The sequence below is a fragment of the Podarcis vaucheri genome (genome assembly GCF_965113315.1).
Source record: "Podarcis vaucheri genome assembly, chromosome: 3".
Classification (NCBI taxonomy): Eukaryota; Metazoa; Chordata; class Lepidosauria; order Squamata; family Lacertidae; genus Podarcis; species Podarcis vaucheri.
In genome coordinates this window covers 52,613,592-52,626,485 of record NC_138761.1, presented here as the reverse complement: position 1 = coordinate 52,626,485, position 12,894 = coordinate 52,613,592, and the positions used below count along the sequence as shown (strand labels likewise).

Here is a 12,894-nt window from a genome sequence, read left to right as displayed (position 1 = left end):
GTACCTGCGACGTCAGCCCCTGCTCCTCGTCGTCCTGCCCGCTCAACACCCGCCGGAGTTTCTCCATTGCCGCGGCAGCCGCCCCTCAGCGCCGCCAACCCCCGTCGCCGAGAAGCGCCCACACTGCTCTTCCTCGCGGGGCTCTCGCCTTGTCAGCTCCTCTGCCGCAACCGCCTCCTGAGGGAAAGCTAAACCGGAAGCTGGCCGTCGAGGAAAAACCGGAAACACCTTTGAGTTGGGTTCAGCCAACCGTCATGGCTCCAAATCCCCATCCCACCACCCCACCCACCCCGCCGATATCAGTAGTCCCGCCCTCTCCTTCTCCTCGCCGAATAGCGATCAACATACCCGTTGGCCACACCCCCTTCTCGTTTTGCTTGTCACACGCAGCAGGGCTCGTTTCCGGTTTCTCTTCGAAGGCCGCCATGTGCGGGGCATTGTTTCCCCCCACTTACATTCAATGGAGAACCCGAAGTCAGCTTGGTTTTTGTTTGTTTGGGGGTTTTTTGCATTGTATCCTACCCGTTTTGTTCCCATCCTCGTATCCACGTGACTTTTCTTCCAGCGATCTTCAGACATCGCCCCCCAATTCTTCTCTAATCGAACCGATCCATCACTTTCAGTTACAGGCGTGTCGTTCGCTGGGTGTCCCTTCTGTTATCAATGAGCTCCATTTATTTTTAGTGTTAGGAGCGCTGGCACAAGTAAACATAATTCCACAAAATAGAACGTAAAACCGCCAGTGACAAATGGCAGAGATAAAACAAATGGCGAGATATATATGTAAACCAATAGCTAAATCAGAAGCCGCCTAGGTTTGTGTGTTCAAACCACATGTAAGAATTGTACAAAGCCTCACGACCCATGTATTGCTCTATGACCGTATTAAGGTTGTTTTTACCTTCTCTTTTCAATTTTTACATTTTAAACTGAAGAACTGCCTTGAGAGTATTGGGCAAGAGTACCATATGAATGATAAAATATTAGTTTCATGGGATGCAGTCATGCTTAGTAAGAATAAGGCAAATGGGCATTACAAAAACCGCCATCGTTAATAAGCATTCTTCCCACAAATTTCAGCTGCACTTTTTCTTGTTCACCCTCCTTTGACATCATCCTGCTATTTGAATCATTGCAAAAAATAGTTGGATTTTCTGCTGTCTCAAAAATAGTAATAATTTTAAATCTAATACTTGGGTCAGCTGGTCAGCACCCACATTTCAATAGTCTCATATATATACTGGAAATAATGCAGCTAAAAGGGGCAGTCTAGGATAAGCAAAGCTAATTCAGAGGATAAAGGATTGATGAGATCTGCCTAGGCAGAGGTAGACACAGCCTATGTGTAATCTTAAGGATGACTGGCCTATACATATAAAGGGAGCTCAACTAGGGGAAGGAAAACTCTGATCCTAAACCTCCACTGCCTTGCAGGACATCTTTGGGAGAAGAATGAGCTAAGGAGTAAAGCGTACACAAATCTGGAATGCAGCCCTAAGACGGCTGGATGATGCCTTATACACCTTCTGACAACTCCTGCAGCCAAGCTGGTGCCAAATGTATTGCTCTCCTTTCCTTTGGGCCACATGAGTGAGGCAGAGGGGAGTCTTGTAGTCTGGGCAGCCCAAGCTCGCTATACATGCAGTACATTCCCGTTTCGCCACATCGCTGCCCCTGAAGATGCAATTAGTTGGGATGAAACAGAGGGGTGGGTCTATGCATAAGTCATGGAGCTCCCTGCCCACGCAACCTTGCCTCATTCCTTGATACTTTGGCTTCCTTGCAGGGACCATATCATTTCAACAGGTACCACCACCAAATGCGATTATCCCACATAAGTCTTTTCAGTGCATTGACTCCTCTATAGTTGTAGAAAGTGCAAGTATTATTTCATAGAACTAGCACGATGTCTGCATGGTTAGACCCAATTCAATGGCAACACTAGCCAAGGTAGAGCAGAAGCTCTAATTCCTTGGAAAACAGGCAACCAGAGGTTTACACTGGTGGAACCAGTGGCAGATAGTTCCGAAGGTGGAACTGAAACAGCAGGAGATTGTTATGTGTATAACTGTTTGCTTTCTTCTCTAGATGCTGCTTTTGTTTTCACAGCTCGCTTCGACTCATATGGGGGAGGATGTTGGGATATGAGATAGGAGTGCTCAGCAGCTGCAAACTCATAGCTCATTGTTTACATCACATGATGTGTCTGATGGGTCTGAGCGTGAGACCGGATGTTCGAAGCTCTTCTCAGAGTTGTGTTCTCAGTATAACTGTTGATCCTGCAAAGGGGGAGTCAGTCAGTTGTATGGAGGCTTCTGAGAGAGAAGTCATGTCTTTGTACAGTGTGTGAAATAAAGTAGAATGGAATAGACTACTTTTCAGACTGTGGTCTGACCGAAAACCAGCCAGGGTAGATCACCGGCAACAGGCCCCAGAGCCTGGGAAGAGAAGCCAGCCTTTCCTGAGGGGGCCAGTTTCCAACATTCCAGAGTCTATAATTTTGTAAGATAAGGTCTAAATTTACATAGCCAAGTGCTGAGCATCAGTTGATAATGCTGCATTGACATTTATTTTGCTTTTTAAAAAAAAGGAAAATATGGAAGTAGCAACAATGTAAGGTTTTTGGGAGCTATATCACTTAAGGAATCTGAAGTCCTAATCCATGAAAATAATTTGAATAATCTGCTATTCATTTCTATTTAGGGATCTGTTCTTCCCAGTTACAAAGGAAGTAGCTACTAAAATGTAGAAAATCACAACTTTAGCACTATCTGTGGTCAAAGGACTGTTTTTGCACTGTCTTCCCATGGATTCCTTATATCCTTACACCAATCTATAGATTAATACAGCCCACTTCCACATTAGCAAGCCAGTAGAAAAGAAGAGAAACTACCTGTATGCTTTTACCAACGTATGTATTAATATTAGCTTGGAAGTCTTTACAACAGAAATGGACCTCACACACAAGAAGTTCCACCCTTCATAGATTTTTCATAAATGGTAGCTTGTTTTGTTCAATCCAATAATGCAAGTACAGTACCATTTTTATTAACATAGCTGAAAAACCATTACTACAAAATTTTCTCAAAACAGTTTATTGCCATTAGTTTAATTAATTTCATATTGTAACTCCTTTACCTGCTGAGAAAGTTTACTGCCCCCAAAGTTGTTGAACTAAAAAGAAAACTGTTCAATGTCCTCAGTACATGGTACTTTACAATTGTTGATAAAAGTCATAAGTGCTATAGGAGGAAGTAACTAGAACATTGTGCTGAAATTTATAATTCTGGTAGTCCGGAGTATCCTTCAACACTCTTAAAAGCCTTCATTTAAGTCTGCAGTTACGTTTTGTATTAAATAACATTTAAAAGTTTCTAGTAATAGCTTCATGGGACAAATAAAATGGAATTAGGACACAGACACAACTTGACTATCCACAACATTCAGCATACTTGCAACAAGTGGGATACTTCAGCTGTTAGGGGTGCAGTCTACATACAATAGAGATGTAGAAGTACACAAATTTTGTTCACTAGGCAAACCTGACCACAGACAACTGGATATCCAAGCACTGGATGTAACATTTACAAACAATCCACATGTGAAACTCCTCTGGTACATAGGTCCAAACAATATGGTACATAAGACCCTGGAAATTATCCCACGTTTCAGACCTAAAATGCTGGAATTTGCAATTCAGGCTCCATGCAAACATTACTTCTGCAGTGTGGATGTCTAGCAGGTCTTAGGCAGGACAGATAATCCTATAAAAATTCTACTTTCCACCTACATGTAGCCTGTGCCACTCTCAGATTTTGTCTGAATCAGCCCATAAACTGTAATGAACTTCTGTTTCCCCCCTTCAGTTTATTTATTGGGGGCGGGGATGGAGTTAAGACCTGAATATATGGAAGAGCACAGATACAACATTCAAATCAGTCAGCAGTCAGTCAGCAACTACTATTTTTCAGTCAACATTGTACTGCTGATAGTAGAGCCTGATAATACAATTTAATTATAAAAACAGTCAGGAATGGGTGCTTCTGAACACAAGCGCTATTTTATGGCAACTACAATGCACTTAAGGAGACAGAACCACCATTCTTGAGTACATGTGTGCCAGGCTGCCAAATACCCATTGTTAAATTCTTAAAATCAAAATGCACAATTTGGTTCACAGCCTGTTTGTTGCAGCTTGTGAACAATTCTTATCCTCCTGAAAAGTTGTTATGTGTGTATGCTGAACAATTTCATAAATAAATAAATATAAAAATGCAGTATTTGTAAGGCAAGATGTTTGATGCAATGTTTCAAACTGCTGGGTGGTTCTTTTTAAAAGGCAGGCTACAAAATTCAGGGATGAGATGACATTGAATGTTGCCATGAATTTTAATGAAATGGTGATGCAAAAATATTGGACACAGCAACTGTGGATGGCAAAAGCATTCATTGATTGTAATCTGTGGAGCACCTTTTCCATTTCCCCCTGTTAAACAGGCACTCAGTTCTTCTTTTCCAGGCTGTGAAGGAGAGAAAAAATAAAAATAAAAAGTTGATTCAAGGAAAAGTCTCCATCCAACAAGGCTTATGAAGAAAACAAGTATGAGATTAAAAAACTGCTTAGTTTATCTCATTAATTGTTACAGCAATTTTTTAAAAGTGTACTCACTTGAATTTAATTAATCGTCCTCCTTGGATAAGTTGTGCGCCTTCATTGGTAAAGTGACAAGCAAACAGCAACCAGTTCCTTGGCTGCACCTTATATGCAAACCGCATGAAAGTCAACGAGTAACAGCAGAGGGCTGTAAAAGTAAAATTAACAAGACTTCAGAGTATTCTGGAACTCTGACTAGGCAGTTCCCTCCATTTCTGCAATTACTATTTCAATTACATTCCAAGTGAACCTCTTTTCACACTGACAATTAGATATATGTATTTCATCATCTTACAATTACTACTGGAGCAGATGCTTTTGCTACTGAAAATGCTAAGTAATCATTGGGCTGTTTGGGGGGATTTTTTTGCTGCCTATACGTCCTAAAAATTGTACTTCTACAAACCTCAGGGTTCCCCTCAGCATACTGTGATGATCTCCCGCTTTTTCTCAGTGGGTCTATTTTGGCTCCATTTCTCTTGGGACTAACCAAGTTCTTTAAATGATTGCAAGTATCCCACTCCTGTCACATACAGTAGTTCAGAAAATGAGCTACGAATCAAAGAGATGTCATAGGCCTGCGCAACCTCAATTCAGTTCTTCCCTTTGATCAGTAGTTTGTTATTCAGCATTGCCAGGCATGGAAGTGTTTTGGGTTTGTTGCACCTACTCATCATCTGAAAGAAAGTGTCTTTTTGGCATTTAAAAAAAGCTATGAGCATTGTAATATGGAACCCCCTTGTTGAAGCAGTTAAATATTAACTGCTTTTTGTCTTTTGAAGGCTGCAGAATATCTACATTGTTGTATAATTTAGTAGTTCCCAAGAAATACACAAAATAGTTACAGTGTCTGCGCTCAGAGTTGCTGCCATGTGCAAATAGCGATAGGCAAACCCACGGATGCTGTCACATATTTATAAGCCTCACAGCCTCTTTCAGCAGGACTATATCTATGTCAACTAGCAGCCCCTCCAAGTTCTTTAAATGACTGCAAGAATCCAACTCCTGTCAGATATAGTAGTTCAGAAAATCAGCTAGGAATCAAAGAGATTTCTTAGGCCTGCACAATCTCAGTTAAATTATTCTCTTTGATCGGTAGTTTGCTATTCAGCATTGCTAGGTGTGGAACTGTTCAATAAATACTATTAAATGTAGCTCTTCAAGAAATAGCAATAAATGCAGGTTACACATCTAAGCAAGTTTGTTGACACTTTAAGAATTAGTTTCATCCCTAGATTAAACATTTTACTACTTACCAAAGGTCATTCGGCCACTGATGATCTCTGGTGATTTCTTCATATCATTAATAGCGGCAATAGGGAGTCCCCAGTTGGCTACTGGCCCCCAGAAGTGCTATAATGGAGATAATAAGAGGAAAAGATGCTTTACCCCCTGCTTCTTCATATTTTAAAACCAGAATTTCAAGATGTAATGCTGAACAGGAGCCATCTTATTTCTTACACACTAAGAATGTGTTGGTTAAAGTGTCTGTCCTCTCCCAGTGTATTAAGTCAAATAAAATGTTTAGCATAGTACATTTACTCTGCAATAGGAGAACAGAAGTATGTATGAAATAACCTTACACTGACAGTCTAATTAAGACAAAGCAAGCATTCTATTTAACTAGATTTTTTTTACCTAAAAGTCATTTCTCAAGTCTAGTGGATTCCCAAAGTTTAGAATAGAAAGAAGAAGTGTACTGTATACTTTCAGGCTTCTCAAAAAGCTTCAAAATTCACATCATGATTCCTGTCACTAAGGTGTTTTTTAAGGGGAAATGTATTTATTTGAACATACATATATATTAAGACTACTTAATAGGATATTCAGGAATTATCAAATACCCATATTTACTGGGAAACCAGCTGAATTAGCATTGCTAATGTAAGAGGTAAGCAACAAGAATTTTCTATGTAAGAAAGCACCATCTTTAAAAGCTGCATGAGAGTTGGATTAATTTGGCACTCACTTGGATTTACTAATAATTACTAATAAAGCCTGATTTTTTTTTTTGGGGGGGAGGAGAATTACCAAAGGCTCACGGACCCTTTTTGCTTCAATATGGAGTTTAATTGTATAGTATTGCTGGCTACAAAGATCATCAGTTCAATAGTTTCCTGAAATAACAAATGCTCCCACACACTGCTATTTTGTTGGGGGAGTCACAAACTAATTTTGCAGCCATCAGAGAGGAGAGGCACAACAGCACAATTGCCTTGAACATACTTCAGAGTGCAGCGACCCCTTCAGCTAGCTGCAGCTACTTGTTGCATTTATTAAGCAGTTGCTATATGTACTGGAAAGAGTCATAGCTGAACAATACTGACAATCAATGAATAGCATCCATCCTTTAAAATGAAGTACTTGTACTAAATTCCACCCCTCTCCTTTTTTGGCAGTGGGAGGCAGACACACCAAATGTCATATACAATTTCAAGAAGCAGGTTATATCTTCAGAAGAAAATGGCTGAACAACAATTCTGTCTACACTAGTATCAAGTGATAAGTTTATTGAGATCTCAGGGTAGCTATTTGAATGTGGGTGCGATACTAATGGAGCAGAAGAAATAATATTTCATCTAACCCATCTACAGAGAGGAACAGCACATCAACTGTGCAGGCTTGTTCATAACTAAGCAAGAACAGCACAATTACAATTGGCAGAAAGAAAGCAGAGACGGTGCCTTACCGTACTGTGTTATGAGAAGCCATAATGTTTCATCATTTAATTGGTACATGAAAGAGAAAATAAATAGTTATTAGCTTTCATGAAATAAAATTCAGTATGTATATGAGAGATGCCACATATAGTTCTTCACAAAAAAGTCAAAGTACTTTAGTGTGCTCATTTAGCAACAAATCACTAAAATGTGTTTTATATTCTCATGTCTTTGGAAATAAGGAGCCATAACTAATTTTATCTACAAAATATATTCAACATGACATTTTCTAAAGGTTATTGCATTATTTGAGATATCCAACTTTATGAATAGAGACAATAAGTTTATTTAGAGGCATTATATGCATGAATGGGATGTAGTAACAGTATCTTGTTATTTTAACAATGGTTCTGGACATGGTGCCCCCATTTTCAAAAAAAATGCTTCTCTCCTGACCTGCAAAGGGGGAAAGAGTAGTAAAAATATGACTGTGAGTTGTCTTCCTCTAGCATAACCATTTAGCTTTAAGGTAGGGCAACAGAAGAGAAAGAAAAAGACTGAAAGAATTGCTGAATGCCTATCTTAAGAGCCATGGGCTACCAGGTTAGAAGGAGCTGCAGCATATGCAGCACTGCCCCAAGCTTCACACCTGAAAAATTAACTTTCAAACTAAAACAGAAACATGGGACAGCCACACATGCATTCAGAATGCAGGCCTATATAAACACGTCAGAACTAGGGAGGCATACTTTGAATATTACTTGGATGGTACAAAAACTCTATTCCTCCTTTTCCCAGGTTAGTTATCTTTGGTCACTATGCCACTCTCTCTTTTGAAAGTTTCATGGTGGTAGAATCCACTTGGATCCTCTGCCAGTCACATCAAAAGAGCCACCTCACAGATTTGGAGAACGTATATGAGAAGAAGAAAGCACAGGGAAGGACAGGCACCCTCCTCCCTCCTTCTGCACAGTCACTTCCATGCACATTGAGTTATTGCAGGTCTCCACTTGTTTTAATGAAAGCCAAATCTTTTAAATGATAAAGTTGGCATGCCAAGCAGGTGCCATGGGATTGTAGCTAACTTGCACACTCCTAATTCAGGCTACTATATTCCATTATGCCTGTATCTGCAAATAATTAAAAGGCTTCATTATTCCACGCAACAGTTTCTCTCTCAGCATCCCATGCATGACCCGTTAATCACCGATTTAATGTCTTCATTCTGTCATTCCCCCGACCTTGTGCTCTTGCAAGTCAACATACTTCATTTACTTTACCCCAGAACGATGATCCTAACTGCCCCTATGAGAAGGTCTTCATTATCTAGGATCTTAGTTTGCCTAAAATTTACACGTGCCTGAATGTTTAAAAAATTCCCAATATCAAAATATCTCCTTTCTTCTTTCTCAGGGATCATCATCTGCTTTCTCCTTTAAAAATGCATATTATTTCAGATAAGGATTGCAAAAGAGCTGCATATAAGGTGGCCTTTACTTATCTTGCCGGTCACATGGAATCCATTGTCCATGAGATCACTTGCAGCTGCAAGAACATCTAAATAAGCTGGGCATATTGAAAGAATCATCTCACTATCTCCTATTTGGGTTATGTGAGAAGGGAACCCAAACCATTCCAGTGACTAAAGATTCAAGGTTCTTGTTTATGAAGTTAATCTTGCATAGCTCGACAAGGCAAAGGACAGTTCATTGTTCTATAGTCATCTTGCCCATTCTCTCAAGAGGCTCTGACTTTTAAAAAACATTTAATAAGTACACTTTAAATCAACACCACCTTTTCAGCACTAAAATCAATTTGATCACCATAGGCACTCAACAGCATGACCAGGATGGGCTTGGCAACAGTTTATGGAGCAATAATATGTCTCTTATCAAACATTACCACCTGAAAGCCTGGGGAATACAGAAATTAGCTGAGCAGAAATGTAGTATTGCAAGCATTTCAAGATATACTCCCAAAAGTCCTTTGTAACCTGCTTGTTCTTCCAAAGTTTAAACTGAGAAGATACACTGGAAGTAGATTGCTTCAGTAAGGAAATCAGTATGTGCATATCTACACCAGAATTTCCTCTCTATCGTTTATAAACAGATGTGTACAAAGACAAAAAAGAAGCTCCATTCTAATTCCTTAACTCATCATCATATGGCTCCCTTTGGTTTATGTTTGATGCCTGTCTTGCATATCCTGTTACTTTTTTCACTTCCGCTAGAAGTTAATGTTCATATGTAGGCACACTTCTTTTCAGCTTGGTTTTATAAAAGTGTTATCTGTTGTTGCTGGTTTTATAAAACAATTTAACCATTGTTTCTGCTAGAACAGACTTGTAAGTAGTCACTAACCTACCATAATCTCCCATGAAAAGAAAGAATTGGAGTTCAGTGATCAGATAGGGAAGCCTTACAAAAACTGGTTGCCATCTTCTTGTGAATCATATACACAATTACTAGCAAAAGTAATTGTGGGCTGTATTTGTAATTACCGGTACTTTTATGGGCCTATTTGTAAAGCTGTGCTGGCATAGTCATGGAGATTTAATTATACGTTATCTACAATTAAACTTTCTGTATGGCAAAAATGTAAAATTACAGATTGCTACTGTGAGATTTGAAGAGTAACTAAAAATCTGGGGGTAGGGGAGAGGGAAGCAAACCCAACTCAGATCAAAGTCAGCCCCAACTACAGGAATAAAAATGGAGAGTAAGGAACAGGAGAGAATTGTTTGCAAAAGCATAGATGCAACCCAATAACTCAATGGACTGAAATGAGGTAACCTGTAGTGCAGACAACCTTCGTTTGAAAGTTAAATACTCATTTACTACTAGGTAACCACAGTTTGTACAGCAGACTTTGAAATATATATATATATATTTAGTATTTGCTTTCGTAGATTTTCACGGGTATTTTTCGTAGATTTTCACACCAAAACCTGCATATATTTAGTAGCTCCAACATTTAAAAATTGGATAGTGTTGCACCAGAGATCCCTATAGACACACACACACACACACACACACACACACACACACATAGTGTGTGTGTGTATATAAGTTTTTGAACGTAGGCCAGTAGCTGAACTAACATTTATTATACCAGCTACAGAACAACTTACCAACAAGACTCACGAGCAACTGGGGGGGGGGGGGGGAGAGAGCCAGTCCCTTTATTCTTTTGCAATCTCTTCCATGGGCTGATGGAAATAGAATAACCTAACCTAGATGTTTTCCTCCTGCTATTATCATTAGTATATTGGTTTTTTAAGGTTTATTTTTTATTTATCAAAGTAGTTATACACCACTATTCATTAAAAATGTCCAAGCACTTTACAATGACAGTATATAAACCATACAATTAAAACCATATTGTTGTTGGAATGGCTATGGTAGGTGAACCAGACAGAGCTGGTAAAAGGTGGTAAAAGACAGTAAAAAGTTGTGAGAAGAGCGTATATTCTGAATGCTAGCATTAAAATGTATAATTAAATAAAGTACTGATAGGAATGATAAAGCTAGTTCTAGTATATTTTGAATGGAGGCATAAAAATTCATTAAAGTACTAGCATGTGAATTGGTTGTCCTAACTTAAGGAAAACATCATCATCTTTTAAAATTAAACAGATTCTTTGTCTTTTTTTATTTCTTACATCCCTGTCTTAAGCAGCAATGTCAAATGACTGGGAAAGATCTGTATATTGTGCAAGCTCTTTCTATCTTGTGCAATATAAGCACAGCATTAGTAAAAACAGATTGGGGTCATCATGGAAATGGGCATAAAGCTCTTCTGCAATCACATCATGTTTATACACGTAGTGTATCATAGTTAACAATTGTATCATAGTTAACAGAACTCAATATTTAACATTAGCATGTAGCAACAAAGCACCCCACCCACAACTAAGCCTATTTCACTTGCATGGAACAAATCAATGTCACTTTAGAACATGGTTAATCCTAAACATAATTTCTGATCTTAAATCCAATTCGCTCCATGTAATATTTTGTGTCTTCCCACCAGTCATTACAGCACTGCAGGTTTTCTTCATTACTCAAACTTGCTCAATCCCCTTCTTCTGCATGTTGAGGTACCCAAAGGGTCCCAAAGCAGTAGCCTGCATCCTATTCTGTGGAGTAGATTGAGAACAGGTGGGTGCAGAATACAGGGCCTCTCCTTAAAAAGGGATAAATGGCAACTAGAGATGAATAAGATTACCACTACAGCCATGGATGTCTCAGTATGTTCAGTAGAATTTAATCCCAGATAAGCATATACAGCAGAGGAGGATCTTCAGACACAGGACAAATCGTCTCCAGATCTCCCTATTTGGCCCATAAGGCTGTCTTCCTTAAATCACACCCACCTTCCCCAAAGCTGACAACCTATGTGGACATCAGGTGTGAGGCACGTAGAGGCACAGCTGCTTCTCCTGCAGAAAGCAAGACTGAGCAGGTCAGCCCACCATCTGATAGATGATTGACAGATGGGTTGTCCCACCAAACATCATTATGCTATCTGATGACTGGCAGGTGGATGAGACCTGCCTCTTTCAAAGTCTGTGTGGGGAATATATATCTATATAAAAGATCTGGTCCACCTGGTCGAAAAGGTTCCCATCTTCGGGTTTACTAGCATTACTGTATTACTGTATTCAGCAGGTGCAGTTGTCATTTCTACAACACTGAGGCTGAAACTGCAGGGCCCGTTCCCCACCCCCACCCCCGGAATATTTACGAGAAGGAAGCCCCTTCCTTACAGCAGCCTAGCCGACATTTAGCTTCCTATATAGACGCATCGGATGCAGGTGCAACAGCAGCAGCGCACCTTTCACCTGAACGGGCGGGCAGGATGCTTCCACCGCCAGCCGGCAAACTCCCCGCGCAGGCCCCGTTCCCAAGGACACCGAATGCCACCCGAGCCTCAAGGGTCACCCTGGGCGTAGGGAGGCCCGATTTCGCCCGTTTGCGGATCAAGAGATGCCCATTTTGAACCACACCACGACCACCCAGAGATGGGAGCGCCCGGCAACTCAACAGAAATCCTGACAGGAGACCAGGTTAGCAGACACGACACGGAAAGCAAAAGAGAACGAGCTATATTTCTCCCGAGCCAAGCACGCGCGGACTCGCAGCCGGGACTCCAAGCCCTCCCGCCCGTGTTCCCCCTTTGGTGCGGAGACAGAGGCTGTGTGAATCCACCCCGCCAAACGCGAGACGCGCCCGCAGCTCCTTCCCCTTCCAGGCAGCGGGTGAGCAGCGCCCTGAAGGCCCCGCGAAGGTCGGCTCGGCCGCGGGGAGAAAGACCGGCTTCCTCCTCTCGCCCACCTCATGAGGTAGTCCCTGAAGTCCTTGCTGCGCAGGTAGTCCGCGGCCTTGCGGGCCAGCGCCGCCATGGCGGAGGCGAAGGAGCGACGGAGAGAAGAAGAAGAGCAGCCACCCGCCTCGTCGCCTCTGCCGCTTCCAATGACAAGCTCCTCAGGCGCGGAGGGCGAGACGCCTCTTCACGACCGGCTTCTGCTTTACGGTAACGCCTCCGTTTTCATCACAACCCGGCTGCCCATTGGCGCAA

At 41.0% G+C, this 12,894-nt stretch overlaps 2 protein-coding genes across 3 annotated transcripts in view; both read right to left on the bottom strand.

The window, feature by feature from the left end:
• The window catches only part of SFT2D1 (SFT2 domain containing 1), an 11,270-nt gene extending 11,024 nt beyond the window's left edge, over positions 1 to 246 (bottom strand). Inside the window, exon 1 of the mRNA XM_082215367.1 lies at positions 5 to 246. Coding sequence (XP_082071493.1) covers positions 5 to 67 — 63 coding nt within the window. The 5' untranslated portion in view covers positions 68 to 246. The remainder of the gene's footprint in view (positions 1 to 4) is intronic.
• Positions 247 to 2,898: 2,652 nt separating this feature from the next.
• MPC1 (mitochondrial pyruvate carrier 1) lies at positions 2,899 to 12,857 on the bottom strand (the record flags this gene model as incomplete). 2 transcript variants are annotated; one of them, XM_082216725.1, is made up of 3 exons in its annotated part: positions 5,911 to 6,006; positions 4,670 to 4,802; positions 2,899 to 4,520 (listed from the first exon to the last, which is right to left on the bottom strand). In XM_082216725.1, the coding sequence occupies exons 1-3, from the start codon at positions 5,951 to 5,953 to the stop codon at positions 4,502 to 4,504; spliced, it is 195 nt and encodes a 64-aa protein (XP_082072851.1). In that variant the 5' UTR covers positions 5,954 to 6,006. The 2 variants fall into 2 exon arrangements, with proteins under 2 accessions (XP_082072851.1, XP_082072852.1); XM_082216726.1 differs by lacking the exon at positions 2,899 to 4,520 and adding an exon at positions 12,647 to 12,857 and having other exon boundaries at positions 4,666 to 4,802; positions 5,911 to 6,007.
• Between the last annotated feature and the right edge of the window lie 37 nt (positions 12,858 to 12,894).